Source organism: Petromyzon marinus, chromosome 69 (assembly GCF_048934315.1).
Source record: "Petromyzon marinus isolate PM22_M1 ecotype Great Lakes invasive population chromosome 69, UKy_Petmar_22M1.pri1.0, whole genome shotgun sequence".
NCBI classification, from domain to species: Eukaryota; Metazoa; Chordata; class Hyperoartia; order Petromyzontiformes; family Petromyzontidae; genus Petromyzon; species Petromyzon marinus.
This window is the reverse complement of record NC_133735.1, coordinates 988,515-1,016,133: the sequence shown is the minus strand read 5'-3', so window position 1 is coordinate 1,016,133 and position 27,619 is coordinate 988,515. Positions and strand designations below refer to the sequence as shown.

At 44.0% G+C, this 27,619-nt stretch overlaps 1 protein-coding gene and 1 long non-coding RNA gene across 4 annotated transcripts in view; one reads left to right on the top strand and one right to left on the bottom strand.

Annotated features, from left to right (window-relative positions):
* Nucleotides 1-699: 699 nt before the first annotated feature.
* Nucleotides 700-7,214, top strand: LOC142906675 (uncharacterized). Its single transcript, XR_012930438.1, has 2 exons — nucleotides 700-1,695; nucleotides 2,689-7,214. It is a non-coding gene; the product is annotated as an uncharacterized LOC142906675 (long non-coding RNA).
* The window catches only part of LOC116957020 (sialate O-acetylesterase-like), a 40,609-nt gene continuing 16,769 nt past the window's right edge, over nucleotides 3,780-27,619 (bottom strand). For all 3 annotated transcript variants that reach the window (XM_076054962.1, XM_032978932.2, XM_032978930.2), the window contains 6 exons: nucleotides 25,863-26,049; nucleotides 19,389-19,474; nucleotides 13,039-13,172; nucleotides 12,458-12,612; nucleotides 5,241-5,436; nucleotides 3,780-4,034 (listed from right to left, as the gene is read on the bottom strand). In XM_076054962.1, the coding sequence (XP_075911077.1) occupies nucleotides 3,780-4,034; nucleotides 5,241-5,436; nucleotides 12,458-12,612; nucleotides 13,039-13,172; nucleotides 19,389-19,474; nucleotides 25,863-26,049 (1,013 nt within the window). The remainder of the gene's footprint in view (nucleotides 4,035-5,240; nucleotides 5,437-12,457; nucleotides 12,613-13,038; nucleotides 13,173-19,388; nucleotides 19,475-25,862; nucleotides 26,050-27,619) is intronic.

Below are 27,619 nucleotides of genomic sequence, written 5' to 3'. Positions count from 1 at the left end.
GTCCAATTGCCGAGTTAGCATTAGCATTCGGTGGGATGTAAACAGCGGTTATCATGACCACAGTAAACTCTCTTGGGAGGTAAATGGGCCTGCATTTAGCAGTCACATACTCCAGATCTGGTGAGCAGTGGCTGTCTGCAGTCACTGTGTTAGTACACCAGCTGTTATTCACGTACACACAGAGCCCCCCCTCCTCTGCTCTTATTGGAGTCTGCTGTTCTGTCATGGCGCTGTGCTGTGTAGCCTGCTGGCTCAATAGCAGAGTCCGGGATGGATGAATGAAGCCAGGTTTGCTGTGAAGAGCAGAATGCAGCTGTCCTTCACTACCTTGTTCGCTGTAGTCTGTAGCCTCAGTTCATCCATTTTGTTCGCGAGGGATCTTGCATTCGTGAGAAATAGGCTGGGTAGCGGTGGTTTGAGTGGCTGCCTCCGTAGCCTGGCTAGCGCACCGGCCCTGCAGCCTCGCTTCTGCCTTCTCTCTCTAGGCCGCCTTCGCCTCCTCCCCGCCGGGATGATAATCCACGGAGAGCCTTGGCTTCTCGCCAACTCCACCGGATTCTTGTGCAACTGTGTGCGCCGCCATCTCTCAAGTAGTCCATTAAGCACTAGACTCACGCTATAGCGAGTAGTCCGTCACGCACTAGACTCGCGTTACAGTGAGTAGTCCGTCACGCACTACATTTGCTTCATAGCAAGTAGTCCATTACGCGCTATATTTTCGTTATCGTGAGTAGTCCGTCACGTACTAGATTTGCGTTTTAGCGAGTAGTCCTTCATGCATTAGACTCGTGATATAGCGAGTAGTCCATCACACAGGTGTGAAAACCAACGGTGTGAAATGATGACTGCTTGTGTTGCAGTCGAAACGTCGTGAGAATTTTATTGTTTTATATATGTATTATTTTATTGTTTCCCTTCAACGTGACTTTACCGAAAGAACCAAGAATATAAGTTTTTATCGGCTTTTACATTGTCTAGGGGTATATATCAATCGTGATAACATTTACTGATTCCTTTTGATCAATTATAGGCAATTGTCATGTCTCAGAATTCAGATCTTACCGCAGGATACAGTTCTCAAAATTGAGAAATATGAGGCACGAGTTTGGAAGGAAGCACTCAGTTCATTAATATGAACTTAGATTGACATCGAAAAAAAGAGTGGCACTATTGTACACATGCAAATATAGTCCTCATCAATTCATACTAAATGGTTAGAAAAGTATCAATGATCAAATCACAAAATTACGCTATCAAAGAAGTAAACCATGCTGACACCTCAAAATAACAGTATTCATGCAGATATACGTGCTCATAAATGCATACCAAATGGTTAGAAAAGCCTCAATGATCGAATGCATGATGTGGAGTGGGTGTGTGCGTGTGTGTCAAGGTGGCAGTTGTACATACAATTAACTAATTATGATATGTGGAATGGGTGTGAGTCAATTGATGCTTGTGCGAGGTTGGCATCACAATCTGTAAGCAGTGTGGTTATATGATGAGTGAGTTTATAAGTCGGTGTTCATCTTCTAACTTCTCTACCAGAAACTACTGCTGAATAGTAGGCTTGCTCCACTGCTGGAGGGCGATACGACCACGCTGCCTGCTGCTTGTTCATAGGATTGTCTGCACGTCAGGCAGCTTAAGCACACTGCGGCTTCGCCTGCCGGCACGCTTGTTGCTCATCAGCAGGTTGGTCGCACGTGGCGACACTCGCCCTGACACATTGCGAGTTAGTCACCACTAGTCCGAGTTTGCTGTCCATGCTCGGAGATCAACGGCGTGCAGACAGCCACAGGTTCAGGTGGAAACTGCACCTGACAATGTGGACACTCTCCAAGCCTCTTCACACCTCATGCAATGTCAGTCAGGCTGACTTGTCTACGAACAGAGTTCTTCCAGCTTGTGCACCCTTAATATTGGTGCGTAACTCAAATATCCACCTGAGTAAGTGGCTTTATACCGCAATGCACGCGTTGCCAACAATTCCCTGGCACCTCTTACCTTAGTACTGCTTTATATAAAGCACATTCATTTGCACCTCGATAGTATGCTACTCTGAATATCTTTGTATAAGGGAGAGCTGGATGATGCCACTATGGATGCTTATCAATGATTTTCATCGCAAAACAACTATACAGAGTTTGACTGCAAGAGACTCAACTTGTGAAGAGGAATAAAAAGAAACATTGAACAGCTTTCAGGAACACTTTTTAGTCTGCCTTAGCAAGACGCAAACTCTTTGATACTCGGAGCCTTTACCGCTGCAAGACTGATCAATGCGATGTTTGTCCTGTTATATAGAAATATCTACCTTATTTAATTTATTCCCGAGGCCATGTCGGGGTATGAAGCTGCTCCTAGTCACACCCTGGAGCATCCATAGGATCATCCTGAATTCATCTCTGATGTTTCCGCTCTCTCCTGCCCTTCGGAGGTCATCTCGAGATCTGTGTGAATACCGACCTACCTTAAATTTCTTTTGCGATGTCTATTGGATGATAAAAGTTCGCTCTTAGTTTTGCTTCTTCCATGGTGTGTGTCTGTTGTTGTGTAGCACATGCATTGAGGTGTGAAAACAGCCTCCCTCTCTGATTTGTGTCCTGTTTCTCCTCTCTCCTATTGAGCCTGGTTGGCAGTGGCGGTTTTCTGAACTGGTTCTGGTTCCCCCCCCCCTCCCCCAAGGTCGACTCAGCCTTAAAATGAATACATGATGCTGCATGTAAAGATCGCCACTGGAGAGACAAAGGTGGTCGGGCGTGGCTCCGGTTATACACCCTTGAATACATATACATTATTTGGTCGTGGAAAATTAGCATAAAACATCTACATATTGTCCTGAATGCTCCTGATCAACACTTCATCATGAACTGCCATAATTCCATTATCAACTTTCACATTTGTAACCCAGACCTTATGCCACGTATTTTTTTTATAATCGTGATTTTTAATAAGATCATGCAAAATGGTAACATTTCACCTTTTGGCCCTCGGCTGCATTGTCATGTAGTAGTACATCATATCATCAAGGTCACAATGTAATACCATGATGTTTTGGAATATTCATATGCGGTCATCACAGAGTGTTTTCACTCTCCAAATGCAAAGACTTGTTACTAATTAAAACAGCTCAAGATGTTGAGTGTGGCGGGTTTCCGATCATGGTAACTTTTAAAGCAGCAGAGTGCCCATATTATGGTCTTTCTGGTAATGTCTGTGTTCGATCAAGGAAAGAGTTTGACATGTTCGTGCCACTTATTATCATCCCAAGCTATCAAGCCTGTTTTGATTTCCAATGTCTCACGAGTCCTAATTGGTTGTTTGTCACATTTGTTTTTTCAACTCACAACGCGATCAATGCACATGTCTACAAGGAACTATGACATTCAAAATAGACATCACATCTCATTTTTTTTGGAAAAGGCGAATATACAACAGTGTTGGCGACAGGAATTGGTTGATACAGATCTATATATATGGTACTGGTAATGTGTGGAATTTAATTGTGGTATACTGTGCAGTGTCGACCTAGCAATATGTATTACGGTCTTGATCTGTGGGGAAGGTGGCGACACTAGCCGGGGTCCAGCAGACTTCACCACAGAAGGAAGGACAGCTTTGCTGCCAAGGCCTTAATAAACCCACCGACATGGTCATTATGAACCCGCCAACATGGCCCTGAAGGGCCCCATGAAAACAACCGTTAGGAACCCCTACCCACACCGCTGTTATAAATCTCCCCGACAATACCGCTTTAAATTCCCCCGACACTGCCATTATAAACCACCCTCCGACGGCACGGCCTTTATGAAGGGGGGTGCTGGTAGTGCGTTAGGCCCCTCTCCATAGAGAGCACAAGCGTGGAATTCGCACGGCCAGTTAGACCAAGCATAGCGGACTGACGTCACGGCCCTGTTGGTGCCAATGCAGGTGGAGATGTCGAGGAATACACTGTCGGCTTGTACGTCGAGGATTGGAGCTCGTTGCCAGTCTAGGTCGAGACACTGACTGAGCACTTGGGAACAGCAGATCTGCGATCGAGAGGAGAGTAGAGGAGGGGAGGGGAAAAAGAGGGTAGACGTTCAGAGAGGATGGAGGAAAGGAGAGTGAAGGAGGAAGAATAGGGGGGAGGAGAGAGATTATGATTATACAATGTAGCAGGGTAATGTGCAGTGAACTGCAGTTGAAGAATAAACGATCTTTGATCGTACTGGAAGTATAGCAAAGCACTTAAAACAATGCGATAAAATAGTAATACAGTGGTACCTCGGAGATCGAACTTAATTCGTTCCAAGACCGTGTTTGAACACCGAATTGTTCAAACACCGAATCAATTTTCCCCATAAGAATGAATAAAAATAGCATTAATTGGTTCCCCATCCAAGGATGATCCTATTATGGGCCGTTTTTACACAAAGGTTACAATTTTAAAATACAGTACAGTACATAAAAGCATACAAAAACAAGAAACACAATTAATATTATTATTATTAGAATAAATTAACATTGAACTTCACTTTACCTGTAGTAAGGAGAGTGGATGGCTTGAGTGGAAGGTGGTGAGGAGGAGGGGAGGAGGAGGTGTCAGTGTTGCTTGGAAGGGGAGTCCCCCTCCATAAACACGTTGGGTAACTGCCCTTCTGTGTGGTTCCTTCTTCTCTTTACCTTTTTTCGAGCACTAACTGTGATTCACTTGAGGGCCTTTTTACTAAAAACTGATCAAGAGAGGATTGTTTCTGCCTCCGTTTTAAGATGTTTCTAAAATTACTCAATGCATTATCATTATAAAAATCGCCTGCTCTACTGGCTATTGCCTTATCTCGATGATATTTTGCTACAAAATTGTGTAACTCAGCCCATTTTGCCACCTTTGAAAAAGGGCTTTCGTGTAGAGTTTTTAAAAGTTGAAAATTACCTGTTGGTCCATGGGCTGTATGAGAGGAGTCGTATTGGGGAGCAGGAACTTTACAGTGATAAAGGACGAGAGCCACGCGTAAACTGGGTCATTTGCCTTTGTCCCGGTCGCTCTGGCTACGCGTCTCGTCCTAAACATGTTTTTCCAGTTGTTCGACCTCCGAATTTTTGTTCGATGTCCGGGGCAAAAAAGGGTCGAAAATTTTGTTCGATCACCGAATTGTTCGTGTTCTGGGACGTTCGATCTCCGAGGTACCACTGTACACAACAACAAAGGTATACTAAAACCGATAACACGAACATCATGTAATATGACCTCTGACCTGAAAGTCGCCCCGTCCCCATTTGCGGTGGATCAGCTTCTGTCCATATTTGATGACGAGCATCTGGGATTTCAGGTTCACAGTGGCCACCTCTGGGAAGGGGCCCTGGAATAAGGAGGAACTGTGATTGTAGGCTACAGCCAGTGCACCTAGCAGCAGACGGGAGGCAACCTCCTGCTTGTAGCGTGGGTGAATCCTACACAGAGAGATACATCATATACTCCATTAATATATACTACGCTACAATATATACTACACTATTCGACACTACGTTATATACTACACTATTTCATACTATACACTACACTATTACATGCTACACTATTTGCTACACTATTTACTACACTATGCCGCACAGCAGAACTCCATCAATTTGCTATCCAACAATCAGAAAATTTCTTTAAGTCAAGGCAAGCCCGCAGTTTGCGAAAACTCAAATTTTACACGGGGTCAGTGATCAAAATATCTGCGGCAAAATGCTAGATTTTAGGATATTTTCTGTGAGCAGCCAATTCTTCTTGTAATCTACAGTGCACTGCTCGCTCCTAAGATTGTTATACTATTTGGAAAGCAATGTACATTTCCTAGAGGCCAGGTGGCCTCGATGGAGTCTCCTCTATGAAGGATGCACTTGAAGTGCACGATGAAGTCTGCTTTTTGTGCAGGCTTGCCCGTTAGTTGGCTAGATAGAGGAGAGGAGGAGAAAGAAGGGAGGGGAGTCATCTTAATTACAAAGCAGAAAATATATGTTTATTTGTGTGAAGTAGCAAAAACTCTCGAACGCTGAGGTCTGGCGTCATGAAATTTGCACAGCTTATTCTGTCTGGAATTTCTAATTCAACGCGACTATTTTCAGCTCGCTACCTCATTCCCTTCCCGAGTTGCCAAAATCAACCTTACGTATAAGTGTGTTAAAGCCTCCACAGTGTTACCACGTGATGCATTACTCATAATACTCCCACAGTGTTACCACGTGATGCATTACTCACAATACCCCCACAGTGTTACCACGTCATACATTACTCGTAATACCCCAACAGTGTTACCACGTGATACATTACTCATAATACCCCCACAGTGTTACCACGTGATGCATTACTAATAACACCCCCACAGTGTTATCACGTGACACATAACTCATAATACCCCCACAGTGTTACCACGTGATACATTACTCATAATACCCCCACAGTGTCACCACGTCATACATTACTCATAATACCCCCACAGTGTCACCACGTCATATATTACTCATAATACCCCCACAGTGTTACCACGTGATACATTACTCATAATACCCCCACAGTGTTACCACGTGATGCATTACTAATAACACCCCCACAGTGTTACCACGTGTAACATAACTCACAATACCCCCACAGTGTTACCACGTGATACATTTACTCATAATACCCCCACAGTGTTACCACGTGACACAACTCATAATACCCCCACAGTGTTACCATGTGATGCATTACTCACAATACCACCACAGTGTTATCACGTGTTGCATTACTCACAATACCCCCACGGTGTTACCACGTGATGCATTACTCACAATACCCCCACGGTTTTACCACGTGATACATTACTCACAATACCCCCACAGTGTTACCATGTGATGCATTGTTCATCAATTCCAGACAGAATAAGCTGTGCAAATTTCATGACGGCAGAGCTCAGCATTCGAGACCTTACGTATGAAATCGACCTTATGTATAAGTGTTTTAAGGTTGAATGTCCTCGAGTGAAAAACATCCGATTTAGAAAAAAAATCTCGCCACGTTCATTCTTAAGAATTTTGTTCAGTCAGATATTCTTATAATTGTAAAAGTGTTCTAACGTTGTGTTTCCTCATCGCGTATTTCATTAGTGAAATATTTACAATGTAAGTTTGTGTAAATTCAAGGAAACCTTTTGAGATTTTTGAATAAGGAAACGCTCGGTTAAATAAATATTGCTGAGCCGAATCAACACGGAGTAAAAATTGAATGTTTGCTTGATAACGTTGTTGTGACATTTCCTACAGATTCCATACCGTACATTTCTTTGCTTATACTCGACGAATATTTTTGACAGCAATGCCCAAAAAGAAGAGATCAATTGTTTTTTTTTCATTTCATCAAACTCAAATCAACACAAAACCGTCAAAAGCTGTCAAGAGCCAAACAATCGGAGGAGAAAAGACAACAAGCACGTGAAGTGCACAAAACTCAACAAGCTGTTCGACGAAGCAACGAAACTGCTGAGGAAACAGGGGCACGACTTGCTGAACAACGATCGCGAACTGCTGCAACGCGAAGCGACGAGACTGCTGAAGAGGCGAACGAGTGCCGAACGTCAGAACGCCTGCGAGCTTCAAACTCGAGAGCTATTGAAAGCGGGGAGCAGCGACATGAACGAATTTCAAAGTGATTTAATTGCTCACCAGAACCGAATTTTGGCTGACGCTGTTGAAACTCGCAAAGGTCGACTGCGGCAGGAGAGAATTCGACAAGGCGCCTCGACGGGCAAGAAACTGGCTATGTTTGAAGTATGAAACATTCAATTATGATCCTGAATTGGATTATTCAAACTTTCCTCCGATTCATCACTAGTAGCATGACTTTGAAGTGCAATTTTTTGCAATGCGCTGAAGTGTGAAGGCGAGACACCAGGATTGTGCTGTTCCGGTCGAAAGATTTGGTTTGCCAGAGCTTCCGGAATTGCCAGAGCCATTGCAGAGCCTTATGAACGGTGATCATCCAATGTCGAAAGAATTTCTAAGCCCGATCCGCAAATACAATTGCAGTTTTCAAATGACTTCGTTTGGAACATCTGTGCCTATGCCTCAGTCAACTGGATTCATGCCAACTTTTAAAATTCAAGGTGAAGTGTACCACAAGGCTGGCTCTCTCTCCTATCGCTGCCCAACGAAGAGTCAAAGTTCCTACAAATGTACTTTCTTGGCGACGAAGAAACTGAAGTGCAACGTCGTTGTGCTGTGATTCCTGGCACAAACAAAAGTTTGATCGCTTCCTTGCAAAAGATGCTGCACGAAAACAATCACTACGTTCAGCATTTCACAATGGCACTTGATGACAATCCAAGTGAAGACCTAAAGACCGTTATTAAGGCAAACAAGAAACCAGCACAAGGCCATGCACGTGTCTTCAATGCACCGGAAGTCAATGAAGTCGCCATCATCATTGCTGGAAATGATTTTGAAAAGCGAGATATTGTTTTGACTCTGCGTAAACAATGACGTTAAGAGTGTTTCCGAGACACATTTCATATGATGCTTTGCAATATCTGCTGATGTTTCCACGTGGCGAGGACGGATATGCCATCAACATCCATCAAGTTAAGCCAACAAAATAGTGTCGGCAATGTCGTACTACGCCTATCGTTTGATGGTGCGATCGAATGAGAACCAATTGCTAAATTACCGACAATTACTGCATCAATATTTGGTTGACATGTATGCCAAGATTGAGACTGAAAGATTGCTCTTCATCCGATTGAACCAAAAAAAGCTTCGTGTCGATGATTACATTCACTTGAAAGATGCGATTGTGAACGATGGCAATGCAGAAAAGCACGGTAAGTTTTTTGTTTTGTGATTTTCTTTGAACCTATCTACGTGACTTTACCGAAAGACCCAATAATAAGTTAGTGATTTTACCATAAACATATACCGGAGGGCTACCAAACATGCATGAATATGCACAAGACGCAATCACCAACATTCGTCATGGAGGCAAGCCGTCATTATTCATCACGTACACGTTAAATCCGAATTGCAAAGAGAAGGAAGATCATTTGATTAATGGCCAATCAAAATGGGACCAACATGATTTGGTGCAATAATTTTCCAGCAGAAGCTCATCAAATTCATGAATATTTTCATCAAAGGCGAACTTTTTGGCTCTGTTAAATATTATCTTTATCCCTTCGAGTGGCAAAAGAGAGGTCTTCCACATGCACACATTTTGATTTGGTTGTTGAATGGACTCAAAACAAATCAAATAGACGACATCATCTCTGCAGAAATTCCCAATCCCGACACTGATAAGAAGCTTCACGACATCCTCTTTAAAAACATGGTACATGGTCCTTGCGGCGCTTTGAGTTGACAATCTCTATGCATGATCGATAAGATGTGCAGCAAGATATTTCCGCGTCAATTCACAAGGAAACGCAAACATTAACAGATGGCTCCCCCGTCGTATCGTCGCCGTAAACCTGAAGACGGTGGACAAACGACAACCATCAGAATGAATTCTAGATTTAAAGCTTTCGTGACTGCTAGGATCCATACTCTTTGGTTCTATTGGGTAAAGTCAAATAGTTAAATCTAGAATTGATAACCTCTATGGGGAGGGCTTTCACCTATCTGTTAAAGCTTTTAACAGACAACGGGACAAGAAGTCACAGCTCATCGCAGCGATGTCCTCCAGACAGTCTCGTCCCTTCACCTGATGAAGGCTGCTTGTGTTCTGGCTGAAACGTCGTGATTTTTTGTTATTTTATTTTTTTACCTACGTGACTTTACCCAATAGAACCAAAGAGTATCAGAATGAAGTTGGAGGATGTGGAAATTGATAATCGCTGGATTGTTTCATAGAGTCCTTTGCTTCTGAAGATGTTCGATACCCACATCAACGTTGAGTGCTGCAACTCAGTGAAATCGATCAAATACATCCTCACGTATGTCCACAAGGGATCCGATTAAGGAGTTTTTACTATGACACGTAACAATGCGGAAATTGATTAAATCTCGGAGGACCAAGCAGGGCCGGTACATCTCCAGTAATGAAGCGGCGTGGCGCATTTTCGGATTTCCGATCTACGAGCGATACCCGACAGTCGTGCATCTTCATGTTCACCTCGAATATGGTCAGCGCATCTATTTTGACCTAGAAAATTTGCAAAATCTTCTGGCAAATCCACAAAACACAACATTGACAGGATTCTTCGAGCTACGCAAAACAGACGATTTTACAAAAACACTGCTCTATTGCGAAGTTCTGAAGTATTACACATGGGACAAGTCAAAGAAAGTCTTCAGTCGATGCAAACAAAGTGCAATTGTTGCAGGACATGTCGGAATTCTATCTGGAAACGCTCTTGGCCATGTTTACACAGTCCACATGAGGAACTTCTATTGCTACTACTTGAGAATGTTCTTGTACAAAAGTCAAAGGCCCAACTTGCTTCAAGAATCTCCGAACAGTCGATGGAGTTGAGCGCGACACGTATCATGCAGCTTGCCTGGCATTGCGACTACTAGAGAAACGACATTCAATGGGACGAGACATTGAAGGAAGCGAAGGAATCGGATTCACTGTAAAAAAATCAGAACTCTCTTCGCAATCATTCTGTTTTGTGAACCATCAAATCCTAAAGCACTTTGGGAGAGCCACCAAAGACAGCATGTCTGAAAACATTTTGAATAAACTACGACGAGATAATCCTCATGACTTTGGAATTCACTGATGACATCTATAATGAGGCACTTATGATCATTGAAGATAAAGTTTTGAAGATGATTGGAAAGTCTTTGTCGGAGATCGACATGGAAAGTCCTTCACGACAGCAAGCAGTGAACATGACCCTATAAATGCTTCGAGAATTGTGATATGAGTCTGACAAAATTCTGGATTACGTTGCACTGAACGAGCCACTGTTGAATGCAGAGCAACAAATAATTTATAGAGGTTCTACGACGACATTACAGCAACGAAGGCGGAGTAATTTTCATCGACGTGCTTGGAGGAACCTGAAAGACTTTTTTTATCAATTTGTTGCTGGCCCGCATCAGAGGAGAAAGTAAGATTGCACTTGCTGTTGCATCTTCGGGCATCGCTGCAACGTTGATGACTGGAGGACGAACAGCGCATTCAACGCTTAAAATCCTGATTGACTTGGTCCATAATGAAGCGCCCGTTTGCAACATCAAGAGAGGAAGTGAAATGGCCAAAGTACTGCTGCAAGCTAAAGCGTTATTCTGGGATGAAATCTCGATGATGCATAAGCACGGATTTTAGACAGTCAACAGAACACTGCAAGACATTCGTGGCAACAAAAATCTCATGGGCGGTTTGATTGTTGTCCTTGCTGGCGATTTTCGCCAAAGAGGCACGATGGTTGATGAAATCAAAGCCTGCCTGAAATCATCACAGCTTTGGAGAGACGTAACAACAATGAAGCTCACGACCAACATGAGAGTTCAAACATCTGACAGCTTTGACTCCAATAATTTTTCTGAGTATTTGCTCAACATTGGCAATGGCAAGGAAGCAACAAGTGAAACTGGACAAATCAAGCTCTCCAAAGAATTCTGCAAAATGTATCTTTCCCTGAAGAGTCTCATCAATTGCGTGTATCCAAACATTGGAGCAAATCTTCTGAATCGCAAATGGATTAAGGAACGTGCAATTCTGACACCACTAAACGTTAAAGTTGAGAAAATCAACAAATCCATTCATGAAATGATTCAAGCACTTCCACGAACATTCTTCTCCATTGACAAATGTATGAATGAAGACGAAGCGACAAGCTATCTGGTAGAATTTTTGAATACTTTGAATCCGAACGGAATTCCGCCACACAAATTAGTGCTGAAAGTTGGATGTCCCATCATGCTGTGAAAAAATTTTACCCACCAAAACTGTGTCATGGATCAGGACAAACAGTGAAGGCATTAAATGGTCATGTCATCGAGGCATCGATTCTAACTGGTCCATTTGAAGGCGAGCACGTCTTCATTCCAAGGATTAAATTGAATCCAACTGATTTGTCATTTTCATTCAAACGATTACAATTTCCTCTTCGGCTTTCATTTGCAATCACCATTAATACATTTCAGGGACAGTCACTTAAAGTTACGGGCTTGGATTTGACAGACGAATGCTTCTCACATGGACAGCTGTATGTTGGAAGGTCAAGAGCAAAGGATCCAACAAAATTATACATTGTCACTGATGAAGAAATAGAAACCAACAATGTTGTGTACGGCCAAGTGTTGAAATAATCACACTATGAATAAATATTTTTTGATTGAATTAGTTACATATATTTGTTTCGGCTTTTTTCTTTCTTGCAAGCATCAATTCTATTCAGGGTTTTCAGTGAAATATGAGGGAATATGAAATTAATCAAAGACAAGAATCCAAGTCCCGGGCGAAGCCAGGTAGTAAAGGTAATGGACCATAATTCTTGAATCAGTCACTCACCACCCATACTCAGAGTTGCGGTCACACAAGTCGATGGTCACGGCCATGAAGGTTTTTGGCATTTGCGAGTTCGGGGAGAAACCGTAGTCTGCAGACTGGTGCCAGCGAATGTGTGGATACGAGTCCGTGGTGTCATCTGGGTCACTGGTGGAGATCTAAAGACAATGGGAAACAGACACCCAGAGAACAATCGGGTAAAGAGATATGGGGAAAGATAAATGAGGAGAGAAATGTTGAGAGATATGGTAAGAGAGAAAGCGAGGGAGAAGTGACAGGAAAAGCTATATGGAGACAAACATGGGGTCAACGATGTTGAACGAGATGGGATAAAGGCCTTGGGGCGAGATAGAGAAATAATGTTTATAAAGATGGACCAATATGATAAACACTCGTGTCATTTTGTATTGCCATTAGGGGCTCACCCAAGAGAAACCCGGCCACATTTATGAAAGGGTTTCCCAAAAGTTGATGACAAAAAAAAACAAGCACGTAAAAATAACCCTTTTCAGCCATGGTGATAAAGTCAAACACTCAAATCATGCTGATCATTATAATTTACCGGCAATGGTCAATCCACTTACCTGCACAAATCCAAAGGGCAGAAGCGGGTCTGTGTTGCCATTGGTGGCTGTGTGGAATTCCTGACGCCAGTCGTTAATCATGGCCGGGAATCTGCAGTTGTAGAGCTCATTGTTGTACTCAGCGTTTTTCTCACCTGCCCAATGAACAAGAAATAGAGAAGTGCATGTACATGGTGGCACTTGCTTACAACACCGCAATATCTCAAAGAGCCTTATATTAACATTTCAACCATCTTATTGCCCATCAACAGTCGACCCTCGGGGCCCAAACAGTTTCAGTTGTATGACTCAAGGTGAAAGCCTGTAAATTGTCACAGACTCGTGCAAGAATCCCATAGACTCATAGGGAGGCCCATAGACTCACACAGATATACAGCCAGACCTCAGCATTCAATATTCATTTCTGGAGAAGTTAGCACTAATTGATGCAGCACTAAAAGGTGTCATTAAACATTGTATACTACATGGGGATGTGTTCTGGACAGCATTATTTCTTATGTATGAGCAATATATGAGGGCTTCTTTGGGGTAGAAGTAATACTGCTTATAATACAGATGGTATAATTATTTCAGAAGTAAAATAATAATATAATTTAACGTCAGTAAGTATTACGTACTCTACTTGTACAAGGGAGCGGTGGGAGACGAGGTTGGAGAAGCTGCTGCGCTGCCAGTCCAGGAATTTCTCAAAGACCCCCAGGACCTTCGTAATCTTAGTGATGCCGTCTGTGTAAATTCATGTGGTGAGGCTTATTTTAGGTGGATCCTGAGACTCTTTATCACCTGGCTAAACAAATCGATTTTTTTATGTAATCGTGACTACGAATTGTAATAATTGAATCGTGGGGGGCGGTGGGGGTCTGTTTGGCTCAGTGTACATCACTCATTGGCTAAGCGAATGATGGGGGCGGCTATGTTTCATCGGCCAGCACTACTGCATGTTCTTACTTGTGTAGTGTTAATACCGCCGGCTGGTGGACAGGAGGGGCAACTGTGGTGGACAGATTGTACACATGCCGGTGAGGGCATGCACGGGGTGTGAGCAGAGGGGAGGAACTAGGGTAAGGGTCACGGAGGACCCCGTCTGGAGGCCCCTGGAACCTGCTAGCGGGTTTGAGAAGAGAGGCGCAGTCAGGGCGGAGCCAGGGCCACGCTGGGAGCATAAAAGAAGCTGAGAATGGGTGGCTCGAGGCTGCCAGTTATGGGAATGGACTCATCTCGTAGTTGCTGTCGTCTCGTCACCATCGTCGCTGCCGTCTCCGCTAGATATTGCACTACGAAGGATAGTAGTTGGCTATCTCAGTCAGCACCGTGAGTGTTAGATGGCTAGTATTATGTACAGGCGAGCTCCTGTGGAGCGTGTGCGGACGAGACCACGAAAGTTGTTAATAAAGAAAGTGCCTCCTAGAAACTCTGTCTGAATCGTTGACACTACACTTGTAAGCAATGTTTAGATATTTTTATTTAAATTTTTTGGAAGCATTTTATCCAGATCAAAGAGTGCTTTTTCGATTCGGCATTCTACGGGGTTGTGCCAAGCCCAAGTCTACCTGTACATACACGGAGACCCATACACTCACACAATAACAATTTAACATTTTAAGGTACATTTTGTCTATAGATTAGCACGTTTGGGAGCTGGACCAGAAGCTCCTGGTCCCATTTGGAATACAGGAGGTCTGGTGGGCTGGTTCTGCCTCCACCTCAAGAGGTGGACAGTGTCCTCCTCCACTCAGGGTAGGAAACTGAACAAAAGAATGAAGGGGCATTGAAAAGTGGTAACTCTATGTTGGAAGCAGTGAATCTTAGGAAAGTGCAAGCTGCGAGTTCCAGGAATGGTGGTGGCAGCTTACACTTCTACCAAAGATAGATAAACATAGATGATGACATCTGTGTCATCAGCTGGGCAAGACTTATGAGTCTGATGCATTATATGACCTGTCCCAGGTGCTGGCTAAAGTACCCCCTTGGGATAAAAGCATCTAATTTGGTGACTTTAATGCGATTACTTGGGCAGAAGTGATTGGAAGGCATGTGCCAGATCAGCTGAAAAACAACAGTAAGAGAATGTGATACTTTCTGCAGCCCATGGCCTTGTAATCACTATCACGCTGTTTTAGCATCGGTTCATTCACATGTACTGGATGTACGCCGGGTCGAAGAAAGAACAACTGGTGGATTATGTAGTGATAGAACAGCGAATGAGGCCCATTTCCTTGACACCAAATTACCATCTCTGGAGCTGATGTGCCAACTCACAAACCACTTCAACACGTAGGCTCTTATGATCAATATTATAATGAATGAGAAATCACTCTTTACTCCCATCAAAACCTAAGCTGCAGAACCCAAAAAGGGAAAAAGAGTGATCTCCAATCCAAGTGAATGTATTATTAGATTATTTTAGAATTCCTATAAAGTGCTCGGGGAGGGTTAACTCAGCTGAAATAACATAATGGGGCAAGGTGAGGTTGACCCTGTTTGGGTTGCTGTCTGAATATTGTAAGAAATAACCATCTCATGTGAGTGGCGCCGTCATGCCATCTGTTTAATAAGTACAAATATAGATCCAGAGCCTAAAACCATATAAAATACCAGGCAGAGATGACATCTCAAGTGAACTTCTGAGGGAGATTGGCTATTGTGTGCAGACTGCCCTATATGACATCATTACAAGTGCCGATATTACAAAATGGGTTTCACATGATTGGAAGTATGCCCTTGACCCTCTACTCAGTTATTAACTACCTTTATCGTAGTGAGAAGGCCCAGGTAAAGCTGCATGGCTCGTAGTCAGAGCGATTCCCTGTTCACCTTGAGATGCAACAGGGATTTATTCTGGCCCCTACACTATTTTGCATCTTTGATGACACAAATTTCGATTTAAAGCTTTCGTGACTGCAATGATTCATCTTCTTTGGTTCTTTCGGTAAAGTCACGTAGAATGAGAATAAAATAATAAATTGATAAAATAAAATAACACAATAATATTCTCACGACGTTTCGGCCACAACACAAGCAGCCTTCATCAGGTGAAGGGGGCGAGACTGTCTGGTAGGACAGCGCTCCAGCGCTCCAGCGCTGTCCTACCAGACAGTCTCGTCCCTTCACCTGATGAAGGCCGCTTGTGTTGTGGCCGAAACGTCGTGAGAATATTATTGTGTTATTTTATTTTATCAATTTATTATTTTATTCTCATTCTACGTGACTTTACCGAAAGAACCAAAGAAGTTTGATGACACAGTTTGGGAATCGTTCAATTGCTGTACAGATACATCTCCATCTGGTATAGATACAATGGGAGGTGGTTTAATGCCCGGTTTTGAATTGGGTGGTTGCCTATTTGTCAACCATGTTATGTATGCTGATGATCTCGTGGTTGGTGCTCACTCTGAGGAGTTGGAGACTGGTGCTGAGCGTGGAGTATGCCACTCAGAGGTGTGGCCTTACCATCAGCCTGACTAAAACAAAGCACCTGCCTAGGTATTTTATTTATGTAATACTCCACTCGCTGAACTTCATATGAGTATTCAGGCAATTTTAGAGAGATTGGAGGAGTTACCTTATTTGGGCAGTGTGCTTATGAAAAGCTTCGGTTTGGCCCCAGAGGTATCACTTTGAATCAGTCGAATAGCCTTATCATATAATCAGCTACTTTAACGACGCGCGGAAGATATCTGACCTGTCACTTCATGCGAAGTTTTCAGTCTTCTTCGCCACAATTATTACGTCTTTTCTACATACTTGTGAAATGTGGTCTTCTTTAACATATGCACTTGACCAAGAAGCTTCTATTTTGTGGGATAGAATAAGTTACATGGGCACGGCACAGGGTAGAGAAGTGGTGGACTGATGTGGTGTGAGAGAATTTGGGGCTGATTACTGATACCAGCAGTGTCAATATCGGCCTATATGGAGGAGGATATTTAATTATGCTAATGGGTAGTTTAAATCAGTCGCCTTCTAACAACAGAGGGTATTAGATTGATGGTCACAACAATGAGCGCAATGCTGGGTAGCTAAAATGCAGCAAGTTGGCACAATGGGCAGCAAATGTGGTGCCAATAATCTCAGTAAACCCATAACACCTGGACCTGTCCCGTCACCTACCAACGAGCCACTGACACTTATTGTAATAGTCTGAAAGTGCTCCTAGCCTGGTGTAGCACCATGGATGGGCTGCACTTGCAGGCAATGACAGGCAGCCCTGACGCAGTTGGGCGGCTATGAGGGATTATACGATCCCTCGCAAACACTCTCAAAGGCTGGGGGGCTGCGGCTGCACTGACCTGCAACGGCAGACATGCGGACCTCAGTGGGGGACTCTGGGGTCTTCCCACGTCCCTCACTGAGGTCAATAACCTCGGCTGAGAAACGGATATAGGGCGAACCTCTGGAGAGGTCCAAACAGTTTAAAAACCGAAGCAGTTGGAGACGGAAGCAGTTGAAGATAACCAGTTGAAGCAAGAAGACCTGCTAGAGTAGGACTCTGAACCCCTAGCTTCGCCGTCCTTTTAAGGGCCGAAGCTCTGTCAGGTCAGTGTTGGACCTGTACCTTGGCTGGGTCAGGTTAGGTAGTTTCACATAGAATATTATAGCCAGAGGACCTGGAGCGTAGTCGGGTTAGGCACGCTACACAGAAGGTGTATAATATACCAAGTGGAAGAGGTCCTCAAGATCAACTGTATGAAGAATTGATGTATAGTAGTTAGGGTACGTGTGGATAATAAAGACGTGCCCCCCCTACGAAGCGCAAAAGCGCTGTGGCAATGTCACTGGCATTAAGTGGCAAATGGCAACTTTTGTTATGTATGTATGAGTGTATGTATGTACCGTAAGGGAAAAAAGAATTTGACCCCCTGCTGATTTTGTACGTTTGCCCACTGACAAAGAAATTATCAGACTATAATTTTTATGGCATGTTTATTTGAACAGTGAGAGACAGAATAACAACAACAAAAATCCAGAAAAACGCATGTCAAAAATGTTATAAATTGATTTGCATTTAATGAGGGAAATAAGTATTTGACCCCTCTGCAAAACATGACTTAGTACTTGGTGGCAAAACCCGTGTTGGCAATCACAGCGGTCAGACGTTTCTTGTAGTTGGCCACCAGGTTTGCACACATCTCAGGAGGGATTTTGTCCCACTCCTGTTTGCAGATCTTCTCCAAGTCATTAAGGTTTCGAGGCTGATGTTTGGCAACTCGAACCTTCAGCTCCCTCCACAGATTTTCTATGGGATTAAGGTCTGGAGACTGGCTTGGCCACTCCTGGACCTTAATGTGCTTCTTCTTGACCCACTCCTTTGTTGCCTTTGCCGTGTGTTTTGGGTCATTGTCATGCTGGAATACCCATCCACGACCCATTTTCAATGCCCTGGCTGAGGGAAGGAGGTTCTCACCCAAGATTTGACGGTACATGGCCCCGTCCATCGTCCCTTTGATGCGGTGAAGTTATCATGTCCCCTTAGCAGAAAAACACCCCAAAAGCATACTGTTTCCACCTACATGTGTTACGGTGGGGATGGCGTTCTTGGGGTCAGAGGCAGCATTCCTCCTCCTCCAAACACGGCGAGTTGAGTTGATAACAAAGAGCTCCATTTTGGTCTCATCTGACCACAACACAGTCCTTCATGGCGTAGTGTGTTACCAATTGTTTCTTGGTGACCATGGTCCCAGCTGCCTTGAGATCATTGACAAGATCCTCCCGTGTAGTTCTGGGCTGATTCCTCACCGTTCTCATGATCATTGCAACTCCACGAGGTGAGATCTTGCATGTAGCCCCAGGCCGAGGGAGATTGACAGTTATTTTGTGTTTCTTCCATTTGCGAATAATCGCACCAACTGTTGTTACCTTCTCACCAAGCTGCTTGGCAATGGTCTTGTAGCCCATTCCAGCCTTGTGTAGGTCTACAATCATGTCCCTGACATTCTTGGAGAGCTCTTTGGTCTTGGCCATGGTGGAGAGTTTGGAATCTGATTGATTGATTGCTTCTGTGGACAGGTGTCTTTTATACAGGTAACAAGCTGATATTAGGAGCACTCCCTTTAAGAGTGTGCTCCTAATCTCAGCTTGTTACCTGTATATAACACACCTGGGAGCCAGAAATCTTTATGATTGAGAGGGGGTCAAATACTTATTTCCCTCATTAATATGCAAATCAATTTATAACATTTTTGACATGCGTTTTTCTGGATTTTTTTGTTGTTATTCTGTCTCTCACTGTTCAAATAAACCTACCATTAAAATTATAGACTGATCATTTATTTGTCAGTGGGCAAACGTACAAAATCAGCAGGGTATCAAATACTTTTTTCCCTCACTGTATATGTGTTGATGTCACTGACCTTGGTACCAGATTACCCCTTTGAGGCTCATTTTGAGCAGAGGGTTAATCATTGCGTTCCACAGCACGGTCGGTTCCAGATGAAAACTACACTCAAAGACAAAGACAACGATATCTGATGTAGCCTAGATAAACTGTTGGGACAAGTGCTGTTATAGCAAGCTCATGATGTGGTGACGTGGCAAGCACCACGCTGATGAGCTTACAAATATTAGATAGACTGCGAAAAGGCTTCTACTGAGTGTCAATCAGTTAATTAACTTTGCTCTTCCTAGACATTCAGTAAAGCATAAACTATGTAAAACATTTATAATGTTTGTTATATATGCACGCGCCTTGATGTGTACATATATAATTTGGGCAAAAGATCCAACGTCCTAAAATAGCCAAATTGTCTTGAGTCATTCCATTGCCTCTGATATCTCTTTAGCACTGGAAAACCGAGTCGTATTGCTAACCTAAACAGCAATTAACGAGTTGTGATGCGTGTAGAGACGTGGTGATGCCATGTCCACATAACGTACTGCCTGATATATCATTCAATGAATGAGTGGAAGACGCGTGGAGATGATGTGATGACACCGTGTCCTCACTGTGCACTGACTGACGTCACATGCAATGAATGTGCAGAGATGCCTGTAGATAATGCGTGGCCCCAAGCCAGACTTAGATGTGTTATGAGGGCAGCGTATCAAATTTTGGCTCTCGTGCGACATGGCAAATAGCCTTTAAACAACAACAGCAGCCGCAACAACAGCAGCAACAACAATAATAGTAACAACAGCAACAACAAGAGCAGCAACAACAACAAGAGCAACAACAACAGCAACAACAACAATCATAGCAGCAACAAAAGCAGCAACAACACCTTGGGATGGTGATGCTGCAACTTCTGCTAATGCTACTGCCCAGATGTTTGTGGTCGGGCCCTGCTCTCACGGGACCCCGACTGAGTGAGACGAGCGGTCTGGTCAAGGATGCCTCCTCTCTTCCCTGGAAAATGGGGAGCCATACCCGGTACTACTCTTGGCTTGGATCAATTCTATCCCATCCAAACGCCACTGATGCTGCGGTGCGACTCACCAGCAGACTCGGCCTAGCATGGAACGTCCAGAAGGGAGTGCTGATCAGTCCACTTTCATGTTCAAACTACTCGAGTTCGGCACCCACTACTACGATCTGCTGTGGAAATGCTGACTCCTATCCGGCCGTGTTTATCAGTTGTTGTCATGCCTCGCACATGTTTGTGCTGCAGATCTGGTCAGTTCTTCTTCTGCCCTGCATCCACACAATCACGAAAGAGCACATTCATCGCCATACTGCTGCTTCTTATTATTTTGTATGGCTGATGTGATGCAGAGCAATAACTACAATTTCAGATTCAGGTGGTAAAGCCAGATACTCGCGTCAGGAGCAGCAGAGTGTGTCGCTGTGATGTCTCCTTCGTATTTGTGGATCGGGCATTGCATCATTATGTTGCAAGGTATGTTCTCGATGACCACAGTTTCACACTAGAGACTGGAGCGTTTTTAATGATTAATTCGTGCATCAGGGATACGCATCTGCCATGGTTTTTGTGGATGCGATTTAGGGTGTAACATGAACTTCGTGGAAGATTAAACCCAGGGATCTTCTGCGTTGGGTATTTCACAAGGTGCTTGTTCGTGAGTTCTTTTGAACTTCCTTCAGCTCTCCAGGCTCCATTGGGGTTGAATTCGCACAGTTTGAGCTTAAGCGCATGGGTCCAAAAGGGCTTACGTGACTTCAAGCAATGACGAGGGATGTTATTGAGGTCCTGATTAATGGAAAGGAGACTGCTTCCCTCGATTCGCAAGACTTCCCATAGGGTTGCAGCATTGTGACGGATGGGTGGGGGTGAGATGTGTGACAGCACAGGCAACCAGGGTGTTGGCGCCGACTTGAGGGTTACAATATTACACCGCATTGCAATGTTTAGTTTGACATCAACAAGTCGAGTGTGACAAATTTTGTCAAAACTTTACGCACAGTATTCGACTACAGAGTACAGAAGGGCCATCCTTGATATCCATAGGATTGATGCAGAGGTTCCCCAGTGTGTGCTTGTCAGTTGCTGGACGAGGTTGACCTTTGTTTGGTCTTTGCGGCTACTTTTTTCGGGTGGTCATGCAAAATTAGCATAGGTCTAGCTTCACTCCGAGATAAGGCGGAGTGGGGTTGTGTTGCACAGTGTTGCTGCAGAAGATCATTTTCATAATGTGTTTGGTGATGTTACAATCAAGGTGAAATGCGATGACTTTTTTCGTGAGGATTTGGCTTGAGCTCCATTTCCGGAAATATTCCGCCATGGTGTTTAGGTCTTTGTTCAAAGTGCATTCGATATCGTTGAAAATGGTTGCTTGCGTTGCCATCCGCATATACAAATTTGGGTAACCCGGTTTGTGACGTGTCACTGGTGTCGACATTAAAGAGCGTTGGCATGAGTAATGAACCTTGTGTTAATCCATTGTTGAGTAACCTGGGTGAGCTGGCTTTGTCGCTCATATAGACACGCAGTTGCCTATTGCTCAACATAGTCCATATCAATTGCATTATTTGGAGGCAAGGAATGGTCCTTGTGGGCTTAACCATCAAACCCTTAATCCAGACAGTGTCGTTGTCCAATGACAAGTCCACAAAGGCTGCACCGGTCTTGGATTTCTTTTGGAATCCAGTCTCAATGTGCGTCGCAAGGCCCAAAACTTAGTCACAGCAGTTGTGTCTGGGCCAGAATCCTGCTTGTTCTTCAGGGATCACAGAGTTTATAGGCCGTGCATAGGAGTGATATTGGTCTGTAGCTTAACTGGTCGTCAGTCGGCTTGCCGGGTTTGGGTATTGCAATGACCATCACCTCCCGCCATGCTTTTGGGATGCGTCTGGTTTTCATACTATTGGTGTACAGGGTTGACAGCCATTGGAGTCCGCTAGGGCCTAACTTATGGGGGGATTCTGGGGGATACCATCTCTGCCAGCAGCCTTGCCTTTCTTCATTTTATCCAGACCATCACTTCCACTGTGCTGATGGTGGTCGGGTCTTGTGAAGAAATTGAGGCCAATGCCTGGTTTAATTGGCGAGGTACTCTTGCTTTATGTTTTTGTTAAGTGGTTCTTTCGTGTTCTTCACTATTTTGGAGGCTATAGAGTTGGGCAGGACTTGTGTGATCTAGTATTTTGCTTGGTTAGCAGCACCCAGATGTCGTAGTAGGGCATAGTCATGGTGGCTAGAGGGTGTGAATTCCAGGCCTTCAATGCACTCAATCAACTGCTCATGCCTAACTGAGTCTAAAGACTCTAGCAGGGCCTTTACAACCTATGGGCTGCCCGACTGGTTGTACTGTTGGAGCAGATCCCGGGTCCCTTTTGTCCAGCAGGGAGTGTATTCTTCAGGAAGCCTTGGGCGATGCTTTTCTTGGCAGCTGCAGTAAGGACGCCAAAAAAACGGTGATAACATTCCAGGATCGCCGGAATTCGACTCATTACTCTTTATACAGCCTCCTTATAGTGCTCCCAGTCAGCTTTGACCAGGTTCAGCCTTGATAATCGTTTTGACAAAATAATGGAGATTTGGACGCCGATGTGAGTAATGATGGTCCTATGTTTACTTTTGGGAAAACTTGAGAGTATTTTGCGGGATACGTCAAGCGTGCACCCACTTTCATCTTTAGAATGGAAAGTTGTTAGCTGCTTGGAATCGAAATCCAGGTGTAGATGTTCGGCAGATATCCCGTCGGTGAGATCTTTCGCCGTCAGCCTGATCTACTGCATAACCTCACATAGTATGGCTGTTAAAATCACCAATATATAGGGCTCAGATTGGTGACTTGGGAGTGCTGGCTTAGGCCATTTTGACTTAGGGGCTTTGCACACATTGATGATGTGCAGCTCTCCCTTGATATACTACTGCCGAAGTCAGGTATTGAGCCCAACCCTAGACCAGGGCTCCTCAACTTAGGATTGGTCAACGCACGCTCCATAGTTCACAAGACAGCGCTGATCTCGGATCTGGTCAACGACTGTGGACTCGACATATTGGCCATTACCAACACCTTGGTATATGACGACTCACCAGACGTAATTAAGCAATTACATGATGTGCAAAATGGTATTACCGATTATTCATGCACCCATCACAACGATATGATACAGAGACTGGAAGCGACTTTACCACATGCTTTTTTATATTTTTTTTTTTTACCTACGTGACTTTACCAAAATAACCAAAGAGTACACATGCTCACCGTTTGAACATCTGGACGTCACCGGTGTGTCTACATCTTGTATTGACGGTTGATTAATTTACAGCTCATTTGGAAAATGACATCACTGCTGTTCTTAATGAACTCGTGCCCATCCGAACAGGCACAAATAAAATGGGGACAGTACGCAGTAACTGCCTGTCACCAGGGGCGATCACTGCTAAGCAGAGGTGGAGGAGGCTCAAGCATCTTTGGAAGAAAACTGATTTCGAGACTGTCCGACTCTCTTACAGAGTCACCTGCATATCTGCCAACCAACTCATTGAGTCTCGCAGATTGTTATATCCTCTGCGCATAAATTGGTTGGCTCATGACCCCCATATTCTGTGACATGTCGTGACGGGTCTGCTGAATTCCAACCACCCATCAACTAGTTAACCCATTTTGCACATTCCTTGCAACATTTTTCACCAATAAAATAGTGATGATCAAGATGCCTGTTACAAACATGAATGCAATGCAGTCTGCCATCTGAGTTTAATCAACCTGAAACCAATGCAAAACTCGAGACCCTGGCACAAACTTTGGTGGCAGAGATGTAAATGTTCATCATACCCCTGCCAAATAAGACGTCGCTACTCAACTATATCCACATGTCAATTATCAAATCATGCTCGGGCGTGTTTACTTCGCTGATTGTACACATGGCAAATATTTAGTTCAGCGCAGCCTTTTCCCCAGACTGGTTCAAAATGGCACTGGTAGCACCGCTTCTGAAAAAAGTTGGTTTGAGTCATAGTGACACTATCGCCCGAATCAAATCTGAGTACGATTTATAGAGTTATAGAGTACCTTTGTCTGAAGCAGTTACTTCTGCACGTCGCTGCAATGTGCAAATTCAACACATTGCAGTCGGCATACTGGAAGTTCTGGAGCAATGATATGGCTCTATTAAACATCACTGATGACCTATACAAGATCATGGATGACCAGTGCACTGCAGCATTGGTTGGTCTTGATCTCTCAGTCTTCGACACCATCAACCATTATATACGCATCAGGTGACTGAGGTCAAAGTTCAGTGTTTCAAGTATGGCACTGGGGTGGATTGGGTCATACCTACATCGTCGATCACAGTTCATAAAGCTGGGTGACGAACTTCATTGCCTATGCCGTGTCTAGTTGGTGTACCACAGGCGACCATCCTCGGGTTCTTTTTATATTCAACGTGTCTCTCCGATCACTGATGTCATCTTATCGTATGACACCAAGTGCCATCAATTTGCTGATGATACACAACTGTATATTACAGTGAAGTCCAACTTAGATATGGAGAGCATCGGTAACCTCGAAGATTGCATGTGAGTGTTTTGTACAAAATCGGAAGTTCTAACGGTTGGCACTCAGGCTCAGGTGAAAAAAATGTGGAAGGATTAGTTGTGGTGATTACAGACTCCAGGATTCAATGTTCCACTCATCTAAAGAGCATGAGCACCACACTCAATTAGAAAATGTTGTTTGATCACCACGTGCAAAATATAGTCAGGTCATAAAATTTTCATATCAGTGCCCGATGATAGATTCGACCATGATTGAGTCGTGCCATAGCCAACACGGTGGCATGTATCATAACATCGACATGGCTCGATTATTGCAAGTAAGTACTCTGTGGGACGTCTGGCAATTTACTTTTACCAAGCAGCAGTGTGTACAAAATGCTTTGGCCCGTGTCATGAAGGGTGCTGCAAGGTCCAACCATGTCCATCCAGTGCTCGCCAAGCTGCATTGGCTTCTGGGTGACGAATGAATACGATATAAGGTTGCACTCGTTACACAAAGTGCTTGCCGCAACTGCACCACAGTTCCTTGCTGATCTCATGAAGGAGCATAGACCATTACGCAAACGTTGGTCATCCTGCCAGCGGTTTTTCGCTACACATCGAACAGAGATGGTCACCGCACCACATGCTTTCAGACTTGCTTCTTCTGCTGTATGGAGTGCTCTCCCCTCCGATATTAGGAAGTCACTGGAGCTATGCACTTTTATTTCTACATTGAAAACTAATTTCTTTAAAATTGCCTTTTTTGTTTAGTTTGTTGTCCTTCCCGTGTACCTCTGATTAGCACGGTTGGCAACGAACAATGCAAAAGAAGTTCAACATACATACATAAACAATCACCCATTCACTCTATGTTATTATATATGCTCCCTATACGGGTCTATGTGTCTTTATATGTCAATCACTCTTTATTACACGTACTTGCTTTGAGGCTGTCCGTTCTGTTTGCAGCGTGCCAGGGCTCGGGGTGAGGACCAGGATTCGATGGCGGTGCCCCCCCAGCAGGATTGCACCAACCCCACAGGGACACCCAGAGTGCGATGTAGGTTTCGGCCAAAGAACCAACAGACGGCAGAGAAAACGGTGAATTCTCCCATGCCCAGGCGGGCTAGACACACAGAGAGACGTAGACATACACAGACATGGTCAACGATTCCCTGTGTAATCTGGTAAAGCAAATTCCATTAGCAGGCACCTATTTAGGTTGACATGGCACATGAGGAGGTGGTTGCCTCGCAACATGCCCGACTGCTGCTTTATCTGCCAAATGCTGATATTAATGCAGCATGGCAGGTACTCATTCAAGGGTTAGTCTATCTAGGGGAGGTCCAGGACCAGTTCAGATATTCACCACCGACGTTGGGTGTAAGCGCAAATTAGTTGCACATTTTTGAGAGCGAATTGGTTGCGCAATTGATGTTCTCAGTGTGGATGTGCCTTCAAGTTTTCCCCTAGTAGTGGGACTCATTGCCATTATGAACAAAACAAAATACGTTCTGGACGTAAATACAAGTGTTAAGACGTTCACACACCAAATAAAAAAATGCTTTACCCTTTATGGCACCTCCAATTAGCACAATTGGCTATGCATGGTGCAAAAGAAGTTCAAGATACATACAACCACACATACCTGTGACATTTCTAGTTAATTCAGACTTGATGCATTGTAATAGGTGTCTATTTGCTGTTTTAACATCTTAACACCTGCATTTATTGCCAGAAATTGTAGTATTTTATTTGCTTATTATCTTGATACTGGTGTAGTGAGTCCAACTGAGTCGTAGACGTTGTTCTTTAGAGGCAACCCATTTATTGTAACATCAACACATAACACCAAGGGGTAACTGTCCCTTCACCAGATACAGCCTAGGGTGGTGAGTGGTGACCACCCAGCTAACTACCCTATACGTAGAAGTTACGGCTACGAAGGGTCGGGCCCTCACTTGGGTCCCGACCACGTGTTGATGTCTCGTAGAGCTTCCAGCTTGTAAACGTAGAGCTTCAGCTTGTAGAATGCAGTGACCCCGGTCCCTCTCAGGGACCCGCTTTATATCTGCCACGGGTCGGGGCCGCTCCGCCCTTGGCCCCGCCCGCTTTCTGGAGCCTTCCAACTCCCTCTTGATCCCTCTCGATCCCTCTCGAGAGCTCTCTCAATAGCACCGGTGAGACAATGCCAAAAAATATGCTTTTTTTGGTTAAGGCCATTTAATTTCGACGACAATTTATACATGATCAATGCAATTTTGTTTGCATGATTTACTACAAGTATGTGTGGTTAATACGGACTTGGTGCCTTGTAATAGGTGTCTATTTTGGGTTTTAACATCTTAACACCTGCATTATTGCCAGAATAGGGGAAGTCGTTTTTATCATCAACAAACTGGAAAAAAGGGTTAAATAGATATGAACAATCTTGATTTAAAGCTTTCGTGACTGCAAGGATTCATACTCTTTGGGTCTTTAGATAAAGTCACGTAAATATAAAATAATAGATAACGACGTTTTGATCGCAACACAAGCAATCGTCTTCAAGTGAGAGAGATATACAAAAATCAATAGAGATCCTACCAACTGCCTGGTTGCGAAAACCAACAATATCATCGCTGATTCGACATCTTTAATCGAACCAACCAAGCGGGTCTCTCTAAAACCCTCTGGTGCTAGACCACCCAGATTTT